Below are 21,681 nucleotides of genomic sequence, written 5' to 3'. Positions count from 1 at the left end.
AATTTAGAGAGATGCAGGATTTATGGGACTGAATAACTAAATTACAATTTTCTGGTCCATCCTCTGGACCTTTCTGGTCCTCTTGGAGGAACCAGCTCTATGGCTCTTTTAAAAAGGCACCTGCCTCAACCCATGACAGGTAGGTAGGAGAAGATGACCTTCAGAGATTGACTTTGACCATAGTGGTGGGATCATAAGTCCATAATCATTTTATATCACTTAAGCTCTGGGACTACAGAATCAGTTCAGCCCCTAAAGCACACCTGTAGGACTTGATCCCTTGCTTTAAAATCTAAGCAATAAATGAATGTAGAACAGACCTGGGAATGTCTGAGGTCACTCTGAATGCCAAAAGAAGCAGCCGCTGCTCTCAGTTATAGTTTCATAGCAGTCCAGGGCATGTCTGTCCAAATCTTCATAGTTCCTCCTATTTAGAACATTTAATTTTTTCACCAGGAATTGTGTCTAACATGAAGTATCATTATAATGTAGATCCTCATTGAAGCATCCTGGAATTTTGGAATGATAGTAAATAAGGAAAGCAAACCTCAGCATGTGGGAGCATACATGAAATCCTGTCAAGCAGGATTAAAAGAGCTTAGCTCAGCTTTTATCTATAGAAGCTGATAATTTGATGGGGACCTCAGTGTAAAAATTCTCTCATGCTGAGCTCCACAGGGGTTATGTTAGAGCTAAAATAGGATGGTGATTAAATTTCCTAAGTGCAAAAGGTCTACTTTCAAAGGTGAACCCAGCCCAGCTCCTTTATAAAATGCAGTGGCTGATTTACTTTGACTGCTGTGGTTAACTTCTGGAGAGCAAATCATCAGGGTCCTCCTGCTCTCTTGTTTCCCTCAGTTTGCTGAGGCATTCTGTGAAACCACAATGCCTGGTGCAGCCAAGGCCAAGGAAGATGGGTTCCTGCAGAGTAAAGGCTGGGGGTGAGCAGAATAGACTCTGCCAGCTGCTGTGCCAGGGGCAGGCAAGCAGAGAAGTGCCAGGGCTGCAGGCTGCTTCAACAAGGAGGAGGATGGAGTCTGCCATCTGCACCTAAAAAGCAGTGAAAGGAGCAACGTGAAAAGCTGCAGGGGCTTTGCAGTGACCTGGCAACTTTCCAGAACTTAATGCTTGTCTGAATAATAATTGGCTTGTGAAATTAATTAAAAAAACAAATAGACCAAAACCAAAAACAGAAGAAAAAAAAAGCTAAAATGTTGCTAATAAAGAAAGAGAAATTTCTGTTTAAAAAACAACAGGCTGAGGGGAAAACCTCAACATGAGGAGAAACTTCTTTCCAGTGAGGGTGAGGGAGGCCTGGAGCAGGCTGCCCAGGGGGGTTGTGGAGTCTCCTTCTCTGGAGCCTTTCCAAACCTACCTGGATGCATTCCTGTGTGGACTACTCTGGGTGATGCTTTTCTGGCAGGGGGGTTTGGACTGGAGGAGCTCTGGAGGTCCCTTTCAACCTCTGATGTGCTGTGATTCTGTGAGAACCCTAAGACTTACAATGAATTGTATTTAATAATGTCAAAATTATCTATGTTGCATTTAAGTACTTCAGATTTTTTTAACTCAGCTGCCCATGTTGAAGATGCATAACTGAAATCCCAGCCTTGAGCTTACACCTTGTGCTTCACCTGTAAGTGTGTAGTCCCCATACAGCTATATGTGTGCAGGCTGCCAGGCACATAAAGCTGCCCTGGCATTTGCTACAGCTTTTCCCAGGTGAAATCACAGAATCAACCAGGTTGGAAGAGACCTCCAAGATCATCAAGTCCAACCCTAACTAATCAACTAGACCATGGCACTAGGTGCCTCATCCAGGCTTTTATTAAACACCTCCAGGGACATTGACCCCACCCCCTCCCCAGGCAGCCCATTCCAACGAGGAAAGGATGCACAGTGCTTCAGCACAGGGGAAACTCTGCACTGCAGCAATATGATTTCTTATGCTAAAAGTTCTGTCCCTTGTGGAACTTCCTGTCCTTTGCCAATGTTTCTTGCGGATACACCACCCAAATAAATCATTACTGGTACAGGGCAGATGCTCTTCTTTCTAGTCACTAGGTATAAAATGATGGGACTCAGGTAGTCCAAACACACTGGAGTTGGTTAATAAATCAGATGAAGAAAACAAGGAGAGCTTTAAATCATCCTGTTATGCTTTCCTACCATGCAGCTGGACAGACTTGAGGAGAAGCAGAAGGAGACATACCGGCGCATGCTGGAGCAGCTCCTGCTGGCAGAGAAGTGCCATCGCCGCACGGTTTATGAGCTAGAAAATGAGAAACACAAACACACAGATTACATGAACAAGAGTGATGACTTCACCAACCTCTTGGAACAGGAGCGGGAGAGGTGAGTGCCTGAGACGGTGCAAGGAGCCGCTCCAGGGTCCCAGCGCTTAGCTGGTCAGCAGAGAGGCAGTCTGGGATTTTCCCTCTGTGGATGACACTAAACTCATCTGGGGAGCACTTGTAAATGCCAAGTAACTCATCTTATTAGTAAGTACATTGCTGCCCGAGTCTGGGGCTGGAGGAATACCACTAGAATGTTCCTGGAGTGTGTGCATGAATTAAAAAAAAAAAAAAAAAAGAGTTTGTTTGGAGTTTCTCAGGCCTGGTTGGGGTTCACCTCTTGATACCTTTGGATCAGATGTTCTTTGTGCTGGCTATGGTTGGGGCTGGCTTGCTTAGCTAAGCACCATCTTTTGTGAAGGGCAGGGCACTCTGTGTCACAGCAAGAGGACAGGGTAGGAGAGACCAGAGAGAGTCCAAGGGAGAGCCATGAAGATGCTTAGGGGACTTGAGCATCTCCCCTGGGAAGAGAGCCTGAGAGCCCTGGGGCTGTCTAGTGTGGAGAAGAGAAGGCTGAGAGGGGATCTGATCAATGTCTATCAATAGCTGAGGGGTGGGTGTCAAGTGGAGGGGGCCAGGCTCTGCTGGGTGGTACACAGCAATAAGCCAAGGACCAATGGAGACAAACTTGGACAGAGAAGGTTTCAGCTCAAGAGGAGGAGAAACTTTGCAGTGAGGGTGAGGGAGCCCTGGAGCAGGCTGCCCAGAGAGGTTGTGGAGTCTCCTTCTCTGGAGGCCTTCAAAACCTGCCTGGATGCATTCCAGTGTGGACTGCCCTGGGTGATCCTCCTTTTGGCAGATGATCTCTTGCGGTCCCTTCCAACCTCTAACATTCTATAATTCTGTGATTCTGTGAACCTGTGTGACCTACTCTGGGTGGTCTTGCTCTGGCTGGGGGAGTTGAGCTGGATGATCTTTCAAGGTCCCTTCCAACCCCTAATATTCTGTGATTCTATTATTCTGTGAGCCATGTTTTAATGGACATGGTGGAGTCAGGTCAATTGTTGGACTCTTTTCCAACTGAAGTAATCCTGTGATGCTACAATTAAGATACTGGCACATAAGAGGTAGAGGCTTTGCCATGCCCTTTGCATTCAGGCTTGGCAAAGTCCCAAACGCTTTGCATTATTTCTCATAGTTTTGAAGATGCATGCCTCAGGCAAGATCCATGTTCCCCTGGAAGAAAATATTTTCATGTGTTATAAAACATTCCCAGCCTGCAATGGGCTATCTACACTGTTTATCTCACAGGCTCCAGCTTTTTTTTTTTTTTTTCTTCCAGTGTTTGTCCTCCTTGTAGGAGTAATTTATTCTCTAAGTCTCTAAGAAAAGAAAGAGCACCTACCCTGGGTGAAGAATGAGCACTCAGCCTTCGTTTTTCACTATGACATTTTCGTGCTCATCCCAAACTTGAGCTTGAAACCAATCCACAATGTGGGTGTTTGGAAAAAAAAAAAAAAAAAGCTCTGAGAAAAATACTTAAGGCAAGTTCAAAGAAGAAATGCTTTTGAGGAAACCACAGTCTGGTGGCAGACATTTGCAAGAAGCCACGAGCTGAATTGTTTGGTGCATTTCCTGAGCTCAGCTCAGCTCCAGCTTTGAGTAAGTGGCACATGAGTTACAGTGACCATATTTCCTGATTGAATAGCTGCTGGCTTTCTGTCTCTCTATTTTCCTGGGGTTGACTGGCAAACTCTAGAGGACAAAGATGCTTCTGCATCTCAGCAATTTGATTCCCTTAGCAGAAAAAATAAAATAAAATTAAACAACAACAACAACAAACCCCTGCTGCATTTCCAAGTGAGGAGAAATTTCACATCTGCTTCTCATGGATGCTGGTTTTTCTCTGTGCTGAATATCCATGCATGTGTGGACATGCAAGCAACTAAAATGCTACAGAGGAGAAGTGCTATTAAAACACCACTTACATTTGTCTTTACATTATACATTCACTTTAACTTGACAGTTGTTACCTTCTTATAATTTCAGCTCCACTTCTGAAGGCCACTAAATAGCCTAAGATTATGACCTGGTCTGAGCTGTCTTCCTTCAATGAAATACACAGAACCACAGACTGTTAGGGGCTGGAAGGGACCTCCAAAGCTCATCCACTCCAACCCCCCTGCCAGAGCAGGGGCACCTACAACAGCTCACACAGGAACACAGCCAGCTGGGGTTGGAATATCTCCAGGGAGGGAGACTCCACAACCCCCCTGGGCAGCCTCTTCCAGTCTTCTGTCACCCTCACAGGCAAAAAATTCTTCCTCCTGTTTCCATGGAACTTCCTATGGCTCAGCTTCCACCACTGCCCCTTGTGCTGGCATTGGGCATCACCCAGCAGAGCCTGGCTCCAGCCTCTGGGCACTCCCCCTGCACATCTTTAGCACCAGCAAGGAGCTCACCTCTCAGGCTCCTCCTCTCCAAGCTCCAGAGCCCTCAGCTCCCTCAGCCTCTCCTCCTAAGGAAGATCTTCCACTGCCTTCAGCAGCTTTGTGGCTCTGTGCTGGACTCTCTCAAGCATTTCCCTGAGGTCCTTCTTGATCTGAGGATCCCAGAACTGGACACAATGTTCCAGATGTGGCCTCAGCAGGACAGAGTGGAGGGGGAGGAGAACCTCTCTGGACCTACTGACCACAGCCCTTCTAATCCTCCCTAGGATGCCATTGGCCTTTTTGGCCACCAGAGCACATTGCAGGCTCATGGTCAACCTCCCATCCACTAGAACTGAAAGACTTTCTGTCTCTTATTACTGCTGGGATATCGAGTCCCATCTCAGTGGGCATTTTTTTCATCCTCTACCTTCTCTTCTGTGTCCTTTACATTTCAGTTTTTCTACATTCTACAGTTTTTGGGAAAAGAGCAATAAAAAAGCAGAATTTCAATTTGAACTTCTGTTGAAAGCAGATTTTTAAGAACAGCTAAATCCACCAACTTTGGTCACCAATGCCTCTGTAGTAGTGGCTGCAGGGAGAAGAATTTCAGTGCTGAAAGCCTTTTGATTTATGTTGAGTGACACAAGAAACCTGATGATTGCCATTTAATCCACTTTGTTTGTCTAAGGTGCTAATGAGAAAATTCATCTCAAGTTTAGAAGTAACCAAGCTGGAAGAACGTGGAGTGTAGCTAAACATAGAAAACCAAGCAGGCAAGTCCCTCCCTCTCTTAGGGTTCTCCTCCTTGAGCAGATTAGTAAAATCTGGATGGGCTGGAAACCACTCATCAGTGTACAGTCTTCAATGAGCTCAACTCCTCACTGTTGTTTGCTGAGTGTACATGAACCTAAGGTTGCCCCTACATCTGTGTAGCTATTAAAACCTGCAAGCAGCACTCTTTGAGGGCTGCATTCATGGAGAAAGAAGGTGATGGGATGAACTGCTAGAGAGAATAATGGAGAGCCATGAGGCTGCTTAGGGGACTTGAACATCTCCCCTATGAAGAAAGACTGAGAGCCCTGGGGCTGTTTAGTGTGGAGAAGAGAAGGCTGAGAGGGGATCTGATCAATGTCTATCAATAGCTGAGGGGTGGGTGTCAAATGGAGGGGGCCAGGCTCTTTTAAGTGGTGCACAGTAATAAGATAAGGAACAACAGGTACAAGCTTGAACAGAGAAGGTTTCATCTCCACATGAGGAGAAACTTCTTTGCAGTGAGGGTGAGGGAGTCCTGGAGCAGGCTGCCCAGAGAGGTTGTGGAGTTCCCTTCTCTGGAGACTTTCCAACCCCACCTGGATGCATTCCTGTGCAGACTACCCTGGGTGATCCTGCTTTTGGCAGGGGGGTTGGACTGGATGATCTCTTGAAGTCTCTTCCAATCTCTAATGTTCTGTGGTACTGTGATACACCCCACGAAAGCCCCACAGTGGCAATCAGCAGTGGAATTTTTATCAAAAAGGAAGAGCTTGTAGTGGGAATAGGAAGTTGCCCTGGGTTAAAAGTTCCATACTCACTTCTTCTGCATACTGGGACAAAGAACAGACCTGCCCAAAGGCACTGCTATGCCTGCATAGGCACTTTTTGTTTCATAAGCACCCCCATATATGTGTGTGTGTATATACATACATATATATATATATACACACACACATATATATAAAATTTGTTTTATTGTGGTGCGTTGAGGCCTGAGGGTTACTTTATTAAGAGCTGAACAGACTTACAGTCTCCATGACAAAGAAAAGGAACGTGGAGGTGAACTTTGCCTGGCTGCCACAGTTACAATGTTAACAAGCCAAGGTGAGCTGGAGGAAGAACAGTCCTGAGGGACAGGCATCTCCCAGCAGTCTGCTACAATGAAAGCAGCAATCCTTGCTCTCCTGGATCTAAGGCATTTAAGTCATTTCTTTTCCTTACTGTCTTTTATCAATCTTTCCTCTGCACTGTTGTCCACAACAACTTCCAGGGGCCACATCTGCTGTGAAAGTTTAAACATGTAAAAAAGGGAAAACCTTTAAGAGTAGAGATATGCTTTGGTTCTGATGGATTTCTAGAGCTCTCTTATGTTTACTTTGGAATATTCTTTTACATACACTTTCTCTAGACATACATTATCTCTGTGTTTCTCTCACATGTGTTATCTCTAATCCATCCATAACAACATGAGGGACCTGGGGGTGTTCAGCCTGGAGAAGAGAAGGCTGCAGGGACACCTAAGAGCAGCCTGCCAGGACCTGAAGGGGCTCCAAGAAGGCTGCAGAGAGACTGTTTGCAAAGGGCTGCAGGGACAGGAGCAGGGACAATGGCTTCAAAGGAGAGCAGAGCAGCTTGAGATTGGATGTGAGGAAGAAGTTGTGCAGCAGGAGGGTGGTGGAACACTGGCACAGGTTGCCCAGGGAGGTGGTTGAGGCTTCATCCCTGGAGATCTTCCAGGTGAGGCTGGACAGGGCTCTGGGCTCTAGTTGGGGATGTCCCTGCTGAGTGCAGAGGGGGTTAGACTGGATGAGCTGTGGAGGTCCCTTCCAACCCAGACCATTCTATGCTTCTATGATATGGAAGCTGACAGCCCCTATGAGGGACTAATTATCAGGTCAGCCTTACACGGGAAGGTAGTAACAGGAAAAAAATATTTGTCAGGAATAACTATGCATGAAAAGTATAAAAAAGAGGAAACACAGGGATATTCAAAATGCAGCCAGCCAGGAGGTGTAAATGGGGAAAGCTGGAGAGCCTGACTGTTGGTGTTGGCTCTGTGACACCAAGCATAGCTAAGCTGAAGAAAGATTGTGGAAAGGGTTGGCATGCTACAGGAAAAGAGGAATGACAGCAGTTTGCCAGACAGAGATGGAAGAATTCTGATACTCAGTGGAAGGTGCTTCTACAGAGGTGGCATAACAATACCTGAAGGAAGAAATGTATTGCAGGGTAGGGAGAGGGTTTTCTGCTTTTGTCACCTGACCAAATTTCCCCTTTCTCACGCTTGCCCACGTCATCTGCTGGTCCTGCAACATCAAGCTCTCCTCAAGCATCTCCTAACCCCAGGAGTACAAAAGCAGACATCTGCTGTCCTCTGGCGAGGCCACATCTGGAATATTGTGTCCAGTTCTGGGCCCCTCAGTCCAGGAAGGACCTCAGGGAACTGCTTGAAAGAGTCCAGTGCAGAGCCACAAAGATCCTGAAGGGAGTGGAAGATCTTCTTTAGGAGGGACCTGGGGCTCTTTAGCTTGGAGAAGAGGAAACTGAGAGGTGACCTCATTAATATTTATAAATATGTGAAGGGTTAGTGTCAGGAGGACAGAGGCAGGCTCTGCTTAGTGATGTCCAATGATATGCCAAGGGGCCATGGGTGCAATCTGGAGCATAGGAGGTTCCACATGAACATAAGGAAAAACATTTTTGCTGTAAGGGTTACAAAACACTGGAACAGGCTGCCCAGAGAGGTTGTGGAGCCTCCTTCTCTGGAGACATTCCAAACCCACCTGAATGTGTTCCTGTGTGACCTACTCTGGTGATCCTGCTCTGGCAGTGGGGCTGGACCTCTTTTGATGACCCTTCCAACCTCTAATGTTCTGTGATTCTGTGAAGCATCCTGATGAGGTCAAGGAATAAGGAGAAGAGCTGAAGGCCTTTGGGTAACCTCAGAGACCTCTGGTGGCAGGAATCTCTGGTCTGACAAGTGGAGAATGAGAGGGTCAGACCGGAGCTGCACTGACAATGGTGCCTGCAGCAGACACCTGAAGAGCAGGAGACTACGCAGCAGGAGCTGCAAAGATAAAAGTGGTCCTCCCAGCACAAGCATCCTCCTGACCACCAACCATACCTCAGGGAGCATGAATTTGGGCATCAGCTGAACTGGCTGCAGCTAAAGTAGCTACTGGCACTTCCCTACCCCAGAAAGCTCTCATGTCAAGCAGGTGTAACATGAAGTGGTACTTAGTTGGTCTCCCTCCTGCCTAGTTCCAACTTCTCCCCTTCTCCTTTAGGGAGCAGGGGAATCTTTAAGATAAATTATAAACTTCATTATTTGATCAACTGGACTTTTTCTTCTGGTGGAAAAGGAGAGAACTCTGTGTAACCTTGGCACTGCTTTGACCTCCCTATTGACCTAGGAGAGGAGGTTTCAAATGCTGACATTTTTAGAGGTGCTAATCTCTGACCAATTTGTTTTGTACTCTAAGCCTGTTTGTCGACTGCCCATTTTGCCATTATAAAAAAGCACTGGAAAGCTCCCATTGATTTTAATGGTTCAGAAACAGCCTTGTGGTGAGGACCACTGAGTCAGTTCTGCAGGATGGATGGCAGAAAAACCTTGAAAGGCTTTCAAACTATGGGTGGCGGGGGTGGGAGGAGGGAGTTTCTTTCACACGCGCGGGCAGCGGATTGCCGAACAGCGAACGCGATGTGGCAGGAAGGCTTTGCTGGAGCTCATCAGGGGAGAGCTGTGCAACTGCTTTGTGAATAACCTGATCATTTCCAGCACCCTCCCTCAGCCTGCAGACACTCTTTTCCCCCAGCACACAACATGCAGTAAATACACAGCCAGTGTCTTGTGGAAGTGCTGTCTGCCTGACAGCTCTGCTACTGTCTTTAGTCACCTTTTAGTGTGAGGCTTCATTGAAGCGAAAAGGATTTTAAACTGCCTCCTGCTTTCCTTGCTTCATCTTTCTTTGCCACTTCCCAGTGTGCTGAAGCACTTCACATTTCCCCCAAAGGCAAGGCCAAGGATTCAGTCTGTACTTCCTAAACAGTGCCCTGCTAAATCTGGTTTTAGTTAGGCTCTCTTTTTGAACTACATGGATTGTAGTGAAGAGGATTTTAAACTGCCTCTTGCTTTCCTTGCTGCAGCTTTCTTTACCATTTCCCAGTGTGCTGAAGCACTTTTCTCAAAGGCAAGCCCAAGGATGCAGTCTGTACCTCCTAAGCAGTGCCCTGCTAAGTCTGGTTTCAGTTAACCTCTCTTTTTGAACTACATGGCCATAATTAGATCTACTTAGAGGAGACAGCAGGACGGTGACCCCAGATCTTTCCTCCACAAAGTTTTCTTCCAGTCATGGTGTAAAATTGCCTCCTCTCTGCCTCCCCCATTGCAGCACCACCAGCAAGGAATGCACTGGCAAGTCCCTCGGAGGTCTGTGATAATACATTCCTCTCAGCTTCGCTCATCCTGGCACGGAGATGCTCTTGGCTGCTCTGCTGGTGATGTAATCCTGGGCCCACATCACCTGCAAAGGAAACTGATCTGTGAGCAATAAAGCACACACAGCCATCCTGACACAAGAATGGGAGTGCTGATCTTACTAGGGTCTTCAAATCTCCTTTTATTTTTTCACCCCCTTTTCCCCTCTTTTGTACTCCTGCTTTTCCTACCAAAGCTCTCCTTCTCCCTTTTCCCACGAGACGGCAGCACCAAGCCTTTCACTGAGAAGTGTTTGTCTCTTTGTTTCACTCTGCGTCATGGACCCAGGCTGGAGGGTGACATAGCTCAGAGGTTTTGTCTGTGCCACCTTTCCAGTTTGCATTTTTTCTTGGTTTTCCTTTTCTACTGAGAATGTAAAGAGGCTGGCAAGAAGACAATGGGGCAGAGCAGCCATCAGTCAGCTATTTGTTTAGAGAACAATCAAACCAAACATATGAAGTCTTCAGGGCTAATAAATCTCTGTGATTTACCAGCTTAGAGGCCAAATTCTGTGGTAGGAATAACCCCATAGTGGGGTGAAGTGTCTGGTGCAAACACACAGCACACATTTGGTCCTGTGACTGTGCAAAATGTTGCTGACTCCTTTAAAGTCTGGAAATTAAGTTATACTTTACTGTTTGTTTGTTTGTTTTTAATTATTCTCCAAGACTTCTGAACCACATTTGCACTCTGACTTTCTTTTTTTTTATCTCATATGATGATTGTTTCTGTGTCCTGATTTCCAAACTGTGACCCCAAAACAGGGAAAGTCAGCCTGATGGGACTGTGGGAATTCACCACTGCCCACAGTAGTTACTCATTTGACCACACACTGCTGGTTGTAGTAGAGCACTGAGTCACTTCACTCTCTGTCTACTTTGCAATGAGTCTTTCTCTACACTTTTAATCTTATAATGCAGATTAAAGCATCATTACAGTATATCAGACAAGAGCATCAGTACAGTTTTGAATCTTTTTTTTTTTTTAGGCTAACATGATATTTGTATAGTTTGGAGAGGCTAGCTATGTTCTGTCAATGTTGACCTTTGGAGGTCCCTTCCAACCCAGACCATTCTATAATTCTATGATTCTATGATTCCATGATTCTATGAATCTATGATTCTATTATTCTATGATTCCATGATTCTATGAATCTATGATTCTATTATTCTATGATTTTAATATATTCACAGTATCCCAGTTTCTGTGGTAGTCTATTGTCTTGATATTACAGGGAGCAAGACAGACTCTTTAACCCTTCTCAAAGTAGTTAAAGAAAAACTCAACACAGGATTTGATAGAAATACAGAATATTATTTGAAGTCTTAGAATATTGTTGGAACTGCTTGAAAGAGTCCACAAAGATGATGGAGTGCAACGTCTTCCTCATGAGGAGAGGCTGGGGGAGCTGAGGGCTCTGGAGCTTGGAGAGGAGGAGCCTGAGAGGTGAGCTCCTTGCTGGTGCTAAAGATGTGCAGGGGGAGTGCCCAGAGGCTGGAGCCAGGCTCTGCTGGGTGATGCCCAATGCCAGCACAAGGGGCAGTGGTGGAAGCTGAGCCATAGGAAGTTCCATGTGAACATGAGGAATTTTTTTTTCCCTGTGAGGGTGACAGAAGACTGGAACAGGTTGCCCAGGGGAATTGTGGAGTCTCCTGCTCTGGAGATATTCCAACCCCACCTGGCTGTGTTCCTGTGTGAGCTGCTCTAGGTGCCCCTGCTCTGGCAGGGGGTTGGACTGGATGAGCTTTGGAGCTCCCTTCCAGCCCCTAACATTCTGTGATTCTGTGAAGTCTAAATGGAAATGGTATTCATAACTAATACTACAGTGCAAAGCATATAAAAGATACAAAATCCATAGTCTGGGCTTAACACAGAAGCCCATTAAGCCAAAGTTTTCACAAACCCCCTTTAACCAGGCCAATATCCCAGGCCCAAATGCTCCCCCCATACCATGCCTCTCTGCTACTGCCCTCCCACACCAGGCCTGAAATGACACAGCTTAAAATTAGCTTTGCCCAGGCCACTAGCAGGCTGCTCAAGGCCAAAACCCTCCCCCATTACCAAACAGGAGATAAGGCAGCAGAGTCAGGAAGGGAGCAGGGAGAGGAGAAGGGGAAGAGGCAGCTTGTGCTAAGGTCCTCCACCTTATGGTTCTTAAAGGCACCCAAGTCAAACCATGAATGTGTCCAGCAGATCGAGGATCTCCTCCCCCTCTACTCTGTCCTGGTAAGACCTCACCTGGAATATTGCAGAATCACAGAATTAACCTGGTTGGAAAAGACCTTCAAGATCACCAAGTCCAACCTACCACCCAACACCATCTAATCAACTAAACCATGGCACTAAGTGCCTCATCCAGGCTTTTCTTGAACATCTCCAGGGATGGTGATTCTACCACCTCCCAGGGCAGCACATTCCAATGGCAAATTTCTCTTTCTGGGAAGAATTTCTTCCTAACATCCAGCCCAAACCTCCCCTGGTACAGCTTGAGACTGTGTCCTCTCCTTCTGTTGCTGGGTGCCTAGGAGAAGAGCCCAACCCCCACCTGGCTACAACCTCCCTTCAGGGAGTTGTAGGCAGCAATGAGGTCTCCCCTGAGCCTCCTCTTCTCCAGGCTAAACACCCCCAGCTCCCTCAGCCTCTCCTCACAGGGCTGTGCTCCAGACCCCTCCCCAGCCTGCTTGCCCTTCTCTGGACACCTTCCAGCATCTCAACATCTTTCTTGACTTGAGGAGCCCAGAACTGGACACAGCACTCAAGGTGTGGTCTAAGCAGTGCTGAGCACAGGGCAGGATGACTTCCCTGCTCCTGCTGGCCACACTCTTCCTGCTGCAGGCCAGGATGCCATTGGCCTTCTTGGCCACCTGGGCACACTGCTGGCTCCTGTTCAGCTGCTGTCACCCAGCACCCCCAGGTCCCTCTCTGCCTGGCTGCTCTCCAGCCACTCTGACCCCAGCCTGTAGCACTGCATGGGGTTGTTGTGGCCAGAGTGGTTGTTGCATCCAGTTCTGGGCTCCCCAGTTCAAGAGGGGCAGGGATCTACTGGAGAGAGTCCAACAGAGAGCTACCAGGATGCTGAAGGAACTGGAGCATTGTCTGATGAGGAAAGGCTGAGAGCCCTGGGGGTCTTTAGTCAGGAGAAGAGAAGACTGAGAGGGATCTGATCAATGTCTATCAATAGCTGAGGGCTGGGGGTCAGGAGGGAGGGGACAGGGACAGGCTCTGCTTGGTTGCAGCCTGTGATGGGACAAGGGGCAATGGATAGAAACTACAGCACAGGAGGTTCCACCTCAACAGGAGGAGGAACTTCTTGACTGTGAGGGTCACAGAGCACTGGAACAGGCTGCCCAGAGAGGTTGTGGAGTCTCCTTGTCTGGAGCCTTTGAAGACCCATCTGGATGTGTTCCTGTGTGACCTGTGCTGGATTCTCTGGTCCTGCTTGGGCAGGGGGTTGGACTCGATGATCTCCAGAGGTCCCTTCCCACCCCTAACATCCTGTGAGCCTGTGATCTATTAAAAGAAATAAATTTAAAAGCCTGGCAATGACAAACAGCATTTCTGCACACTTCAGTAAATCTGAAGGCCATCCCTTTTGCAGGTCCTGTTTTACAGCTCCAGCTGACTGCAAGGCAGTGACTGCTCACAGTTTATGTTTTAAGTAACGAGTCTGGCCTCAGGTCCCAACGAAACGGCTCCAAAGGTAATTTAACAGAGGAGAGAACAAACAGACTCATTGGACTGTGGAGAAACAATATGAAAGTATTGCAAGTCTTGCACAACATGAGGCTTGCCATGAGCTGGGAGTTCATCCAAATCCATCTTTTCACACTTGGATAGTCCTCAGAACTGTCCAGGCTTTCAGTCACTTCCAGGATTACAAAAAATGGCATCACGTGTTGTTTCAGCTTTTCCTCCAACATCCTTTCTGAGTAGGCATCAGCTCCACAGCCCTTGAGACAGATTTATTCTACACAACTACAAGTTCATTATTCCTAGCAGCTTTGCTTACTAAAATCAACAATTTAAATGCTTCTAGGGTCAGACAGCAGGGTGGTGGTAGGGGGAATGACTTCATTCAGAATCTACTCACCAACCCAAACTCTGTCCAGGGTGCAGTAGGTAACAATTTGAACGTTTAAGGGGCCTGATTCAGAGTTATTATACTACTGAAATAAATATAAGTTCACAGCTCTACTGTGGCCATCTTTTAAAGTGGTCATCTTTTTTTAGGCAAAGGAAACAAGAAATGAATCAGGGTCATGCAGGGAAAATTACTGCCTTGTTCAAAACTATTAGAAACAGGTTTCAGTTGAAGTGCCAGATTCCAGTGAATTGCTATAAAAAGGAGATGTCACTTATTTACAAGGATAAACACATGCTAGCAGGCACCCAAGCTTCACCATCTTGGCTTTCCATTTCAGGAGAGGTTTACCTGTGCAGAGATTTACAGATTGATTTGCCAAGTATATGGCTGACTAGTTTGACAAATGTCCTACATGGTCAGATAACTTCCACTAAGCTGTCTGGAGAACCTCAAGATGTCACAGGATCAAAGGATGTTAGGGACCTCTGGACATCATTGAGTCCAACCCCCCTGCCAGGCAGGACCATGGAATCCAGCTCAGGTCACACAGGAGCACATCCAGATAGGGCTGAAAAGTCTCCAGAGAAGGAGACTCCACAACCTCTCTGGGCAGCCTGCTCCAGGGCTCTGTGACCCTCACAGTGAAGAAGTTCCTCCTCATGTTGAGGTGGAACCTCCTGTGCTGTGGTTTCTATCCACGTCATCTGCCTTGCTGGGGTTTTTCTGACTCAGTGAGCCTATACAGAAGCTTTCCTGACCCTAAACAGCTGTAATGCTTTTTTCATCTTCTTTCCAACAAAGGGTCCTGCAGCATCCCCACCAGCAGTGGAGGATACCAGTAAGGAGCTTTATATATGCATCATTTCAGTTTCCATTTCTTTTTAAGGATTATATGTGAAAAAAATCTTCAGGCAGAAGAAAAACCTCAGAAGGTATGAACATGTCCAGTGGGGGAGAAATTGGCTGCATGATCACATCCAAAGGGCAGTGGTCAATGGCTCAACGTCCACATGGAGACAGGTAACAAGTGGTGTTCCTCAAGGGTCTGTATTGAGACCACTGCTGTTCCTGTGCCTCAGCCTCCACCACTGCCCCTTGTGCTGGCATTGGGCATCACCCAGCAGAGCCTGGCTCCAGCCTCTGGGCACTCCCCCTGCACATCTTTAGCATCAGCAAGGAGCTCACCTCTCAGGCTCCTCCTCTCCAAGCTCCAGAGCCCTCAGCTCCCTCAGCCTCTCCTCCTAGGGAAGATGTCCCACCCCCTTCATCATTTTTGTGGCTCTGTGCTGGACTCTCTCTTCTTTATTCAGGATGAACAAACATTTGACTGAAAGCCACATGAAACCTTTTTTCTTTATTTTTTTTTTAATCCACTGGAAAGAAACATAAAGCTTTTAAATAAAGCTTTTAACATTTTTATTTTCCTTCTTCAAAAATTATTTACTCAAATTTTTGCTTCAGCTCTGGAACTGAAAAAAAAAAAAATCAATCACTCACAGTTTATAAGCTGTGTGAATACTCATGAGCTACCCAGCTGCTACTGTTAGGGAATGATTAATAGTAACATAGCTGAGTATGTAATGCCCTAAAGTGAAAAGATAAAGAAATGAGCAGAAAATGAGGCTAACTTACAGCAGAGTGACAGCAATGCTTTTCTGATGATGGCAATTATGTCATGGGTGAAAAAGTCTCTCTTGGTGACAAGTCCATCTATCACAGTTCCTGCAGAGCTCCCTTTAAAATGTTTCTTTTTTTCCAAGGAACTGGGAAGGGGCAGATATATTCTCTTTCCTCATGGAAATGTCAGGCTTCCCCTGGGTGACTTCACTTCTTTTCAAATGATGCACAGCTTTCAACATTTTTTCATTTTGCAAGTAACTGGCTGGGAGACAAGCCTGGCTGCCAAAAATAGCAGGAGCAAAGGAGTGTCCCAGCAGGTGAAAGGCAGGTGGGGGGTGTGGAGGACAGGGCATTGCTGATGGCAGTTGTGGTGCACAGCTCATGCTTTGTGGACACTGCTTGGCCTACTGTTTAGAATCATAGAACCACGAAATTCACAGAATCAATGAATGTGAGAGGCTGGAAGGGAGCTCCAAAGCTCATCCACTCCAACCCCCCTGCCAGAGCAGGGGCACCTACAGCAGCTCACACAGGAACACATCCAGGTGGGGCTGGAATATCTCCAGGGAGGGAGACTCCACAATTCCCCTGGGCAGCCTGTTCCAGTATTCTGTCACCCTCACAGGGAAAAAAATCTTCCTCCTGTTTCCATGGAACTTCCCATGGCTCAGCTTCCACCACTGCCCCTTGTGCTGGCATTGGGCATCACCCAGCAGAGCCTGGCTCCAGCCTCTGGGCACTCCCCCTGCACATCTTTAGCACCAGCAAGGAGCTCACCTCTCAGGCTCCTCCTCTCCAAGCTCCAGAGCCCTCAGCTCCCTCAGCCTCTCCTCATGAGGAAGATCTTCCACTGCCTTCAGCAGCTTTGGGGCTCTCTGCTGGACTCTCTCAAGCAGTTCCCTGAGGTCTTTCTTGACCTGAGGGGCCCAGAACTGGACACAATATTCCAGATGTGGCCTCAGCAGGGCAGAGTGGAGGGGGAGGAGAACTTCTGTTGTCCTGCTAACCACAGCCCTTCTAAACCCCCCAGGGGGTTCCAGTGTTTCACCACTCTCATGGGGAAGAATTTCTTCCTAACATCCAATCTTCCATTTCTAGTTTTGCTCCATTCCCCCCAGTCCTATCACTCCCTGACACCCTAAAAAGTCCCTCCCCAGCTTTCTTGTAGCCCTCTTCAGATACCGGAAAGCCACAAGAAGGTCTCCTTGGAGCCTTCTCTTCTCCTGACTGCACAACCCCAACTCTCTCAGTCTGTCTCCATAGCAGAGTAGCTCCAGCCCTCTGATCACCCTCGTGTCCCTTCTCACCACACTCAGAACTTGGAAGCAAAAATGGAAGTGTATTTAGAAAAGAAACTAAATATAACAGTATAAAAGGCACTAAACATGTACAGAGTATATTTACATATATACACACAGCATAACAACAGCACAGCACAACAGCTCAGCAACCCTCTGGTCCTTTGAGTCAGCTCTTTGTCCTCTCTTGAGTGCAAAGGGCCCCACGACAGCTATAAAACCACATCCTCCCTCTTGCCCCCCCCTGTACCTCTAGAGAAATAAAAATAGAGGAGCCCAAGGTCAGAGGGAGTATAGCACAGCCCAAAAGCCAAAGCAGAGCCAGCGAGAGCAAGCAGGAAAAGAGAGCAAACAAAACTCTGCTGCAAGCTATAAGGGTCCAGAGGAGAGCAACAAGACTGGTGAGGGGGCTGGAGGGAAAGCCTGATGAGGAGAGGCTGAGGGAGCTGGGGGTGTTCAGCCTGGAGAAGAGGAGACTTAGAGGGGACTTCATCACTCTCTACAGCTACCTAGAAGGAAGTTGTAGTCAGGTGGTGTTCAGGCTCCTCTCCCAGGCAACTCCTTCTCTGGAGACTTTCAAACCCACCTGGATGCGTTCCTGTGCGGACTACCCTAAGTGATGCTGCTCTGGCAGGGGGGTTGGACCTGATGATCTCTTGAGGTCCCTTCCAACCTCTGATATATTGTGAGACTGTGAGACTGTGAACTTGTGACAGGACCAGAGGGCATAGCATGAAGCTGTGCCAGGGGAGGTTTAGGTTGGATATTAGGAAGGACTTCCTGACAGCAAGGCTGATTAGGCACTGGGATGGACTGCCCAGGGAGGTGGTGGAGTCACCCTCCCTGGAGGTCTTTAAGAAAAGCTTGGCTGTGGCACTTGGTAGCAGGGTTTAGCTGATGTGGTGGTGTTAGGTCATAGGCTGGGCTTGATGATCTCAGAGGCCTTTCCAGCCTCAATAATTCTGTGATTCTGTGAAGGTTTTCAGTACACCAATGGAATGATATTAACCTATCTATTGTTATAATTTTATATCCAATCCCTTATTACCTATCTATACTGAAATGTCTCTGGAATTCTCCTGATTACAACTAGTATCCAAGCTAGGGAGTAGCTCAAACTACTACACCTGCGTTGAAGCTTAAATGTTGACTCCACTTGAGCAAACTCTTGACTCAAGCTGCCTTGCTGTTGCACAGCTGTATGAGCTTTTCCCAGCCCAGTGCATGCAATGACATGAATGATGCCCCTTCCTAAATCCAGATTTTTAACTTCTTCATTCCTTTTTTTCATTCTTTTTTGAACATTTTCCCATGTTTGAGAGGCTGTCACAGTGATTCCAGACACCATCATTTGGACTGCTTGATGCTGAAACAAAGCAGCAATTCTTGGGAGTCTGTTTTCTCTCATTGTTCCTGACCAATTGTTTTATTCACTCTATTAAGTACATTATTCCAGTGGTGCATCCACTGGGAAGCAGTGAGGTGGAAAACCATTAGTTTTAGAAGTAGGACACAGGAGTCTTTCAGCCCCACTCTGTCACTGGATCATCTTGTGTTGAGGAGGGATCAGTGAGAAGAAGCACAGAAGAAAAGCTGACAGCATCCTGGCCAGGGAAGTGATTGTCCCCCTGTATTCAGCACTGGTCACACCTTGAGTACTGGGTTCAGTTTTGGGGATCTCACCACAAGAAGGGCAATGAGGTGCTAGAAAGGGTCATGAGAAAGGCAATGAGGGTCTATCAGGTCAACTCCTAATCTGTGCTGGTGCAGGGTGTTACAGTTCCTCCCTAGGTGCAGGACTCCACACTCACTCTTGTTGAGTAAGTGTATACAAATAATGATCAAATCAGACTGTAAAACAGGATTCTTGACACAGACAGGTCCTGCTTCAAATGTAATCACTTTTACTTCAGGGGCTCCCACCAGTAGTGCAGACACTGAGCTTTCCCAGGTATCCAAAGGACACACACAAGTGTTCAGAAAGCAGAAACCCAGAAGGAGGGGGAAGAAAAAAAAAAAAAGCAAATAACATAAAAGAGAAGAAAAAGACAGCCAGAAATGTCTTTTGTTCAGCCTTGGAGTGATTCTTTCATAAAAGGCAGCACTGGGGTGCATTCAGAGGAGTGTGTCCAGCAGATCCAGGGAGGTTCTCCTCCCCCTCTACTCTGTCCTGCTGAGACCTCACCTGGAATATTGCATCCAGTTCTGGGCTCCCCAGTTCAAGAGGGACAGGGATCTGCTGGAGAGAGTCAGCTGAGGGCTACAAGGATGATTGAGGGACTGGAGCACTGCCCTATGAGGAGCAGTTGAGAGCCCTGGGGCTTTTTAGTCTGGAGAAGAGAAGACTGAGAGGGGATTTAATAAATATTTATAAATATCTGAGGGCTGGCGTCAGGAAGGGACAGGCTCTGCTCAGTTGTACCCTGGGATAGGACAAGGGGCAATGGATAGAAACTACAGCACAGTTCCTCAGCATGAGGAGGAACTTCTTCACAGTGAGGGTCCCAGAGCCCTGGAGCAGGCTGCCCAGAGAGGTTGTGGAGTCTCCTTGTCCGGAGCCTTTGCAGCCCTGTCTGGATGTGTTCCTGTGTGACCTGTGCTGGATTCTATGGTCCTGCTCTGGCAGGGTGCTTGGACTTGAAGATCTTCAGAGGTCCCTTCCAACCCCTAACATTCTGTGAGCCTGTGATATCCTAACAGGGCAATTTTCATGCTGCAAAGAGTATAAGAATTTCCAGTGTAGGCAGCAAGACTTCTTTAGAAAGATCTGAGGAGCAATAAAAAAAGGCTGTGTGCAATCGTGGGTGTGTGTGCACAGTGTCTCTTAACAGCTGCAGGGAACAACCTGTTTTAAATAAGAACAAAAGTGAACAAAGGCAGTTGTCAGCACAGCTCACCAAGGGAGGGTTTCATGTGCATGACGTATGCCATATAAAATGTATGGCCTGAGACAGAGCAGCACCAGGGCCAGCTTGAAGTGGTTTTGTGTTGGGTTTTGGGTTTGGGTTTTATGTTTGTTTTGTTTTTTTTTTTTTTCCCCTCAGGCTTTTCCTCCAAAGTCATGTTTGAAGAATTTACTGTATTTATCTTCATTGTTTATTCACCTCCAATGGATCACCTCATTCACCTTCACCTGCAAATTAAAATCAGCTTCTTTCCTCCCTCAATATCCATATTCTATCAAGATGCTACTGAATTAATTAATATCTGCTGTGCTCAGAGCAGGCAAGTGGCTAAGTAGAAAGTGGAGGACAGGTCTGAGTCAGCAGATGAGTTTGATTACAAAGAGAAGGATGGAATAAAAAAAATAAACATTAATAGACTCATAGAATGGTTTGGGCTGAGGCCCCTTCCCTGGAGATCTTCAAGGTGAGGCTGCAGAGGGCTCTGGCCAACCTGATCTAGTTGGGGATGTCCCTGCCGACTGTGGGGAGGTCAGACTGCATGACCTATGGTTCTGTGATTCTATGGTTCTATGATTCTATGATTCTATAATTCTATGGTTCTATGATTCTATGATTCTATGATTCTATGATTCTATGATTCTATGATTCTATAATTCTATAATTCTATGGTTCTATGATTCTATGATTCTATAATTCTATGGTTCTATGATTCTATGATTCTATGATTCTATGATTCTATAATTCTATAATTCTATGGTTCTATGATTCTATGATTCTATAATTCTATGATTCTATGATTCTATGATTCTATGATTCTATAATTCTATGGTTCTATGATTCTATGATTCTATGATTCTATAATTCTATAATTCTATGGTTCTATGATTCAATGATTCTATAATTCTATGGTTCTATGATTCTATGGTTCTATAATTCTATGGTTCTATGATTCTATAATTCTATAGTTCTATGATTCTATAATTCTATGGTTCTATGATTCTATGATTCTATAATTCTATGATTCTATGGTTCTATAATTCTATGGTTCTATGATTCTATAATTCTATGGTTCTATGATTCTATAATTCTATGGTTCTATGATTCTATGATTCTATGATTCTATAATTCTATGATTCTATGGTTCTATAATTCTATGGTTCTATGATTCTATGATTCTATAATTCTATGATTCTATGGTTCTATAATCCTATGGTTCTATGATTCTATAATTCTATAGTTCTATGATTCTATAATTCTATGGTTCTATGATTCTATGATTCTATGATTCTATAATTCTATGATTCTATGGTTCTATAATTCTATGGTTCTATGATTCTATAATTCTATGGTTCTATGATTCTATGATTCTATAATTCTATGATTCTATGATTCTATAATTCTATGGTTCTATGATTCTATAATTCTATGATTCTATGGTTCTATAATTCTATGGTTCTATGATTCTATAATTCTATGGTTCTATGATCTAGCCCCAGCCCTCCTGCTATGGGCAGGGACACCTCCCACCAACCCAGGTTGCTCAAGGCCTCATCCAACCTGGCCTTCGACACCTCCAGGGAGAGGGCATCCACAACCTCCCTGGGCAACCTGTTCTAGTGCCTCACCACCCTTAATGTGAAGAATTTCTTCCTAATATGATGGAAGATTCCTTCTAAATAATGATGGAAGATTTTCAGTGCTTTGAGGGTTATATCAACCAAAAACATTAAGTCTAACAAGTAATGCATTGCACTTTTTTTATGTATGGAAAGAAACACAAATTCAGAATCATAGAATGGTCTGAATTGGAAGGG

General features: G+C 46.0%; 1 protein-coding gene across 2 annotated transcripts in view; it reads left to right on the top strand.

Annotated features, from left to right (window-relative positions):
* FILIP1 (filamin A interacting protein 1) overlaps positions 1-21,681 on the top strand; it is a 75,643-nt gene that overhangs the window by 26,408 nt on the left and 27,554 nt on the right. For both annotated transcript variants that reach the window (XM_054397558.1, XM_054397551.1), the window contains exon 3: positions 2,177-2,355. In XM_054397558.1, coding sequence (XP_054253533.1) covers positions 2,177-2,355 — 179 coding nt within the window. The remainder of the gene's footprint in view (positions 1-2,176; positions 2,356-21,681) is intronic.

This window comes from Indicator indicator, chromosome 2, assembly GCF_027791375.1.
Source record: "Indicator indicator isolate 239-I01 chromosome 2, UM_Iind_1.1, whole genome shotgun sequence".
NCBI lineage: Eukaryota > Metazoa > Chordata > Aves > Piciformes > Indicatoridae > Indicator > Indicator indicator.
This window is presented reverse-complemented; position numbering and strand designations above follow the sequence as displayed.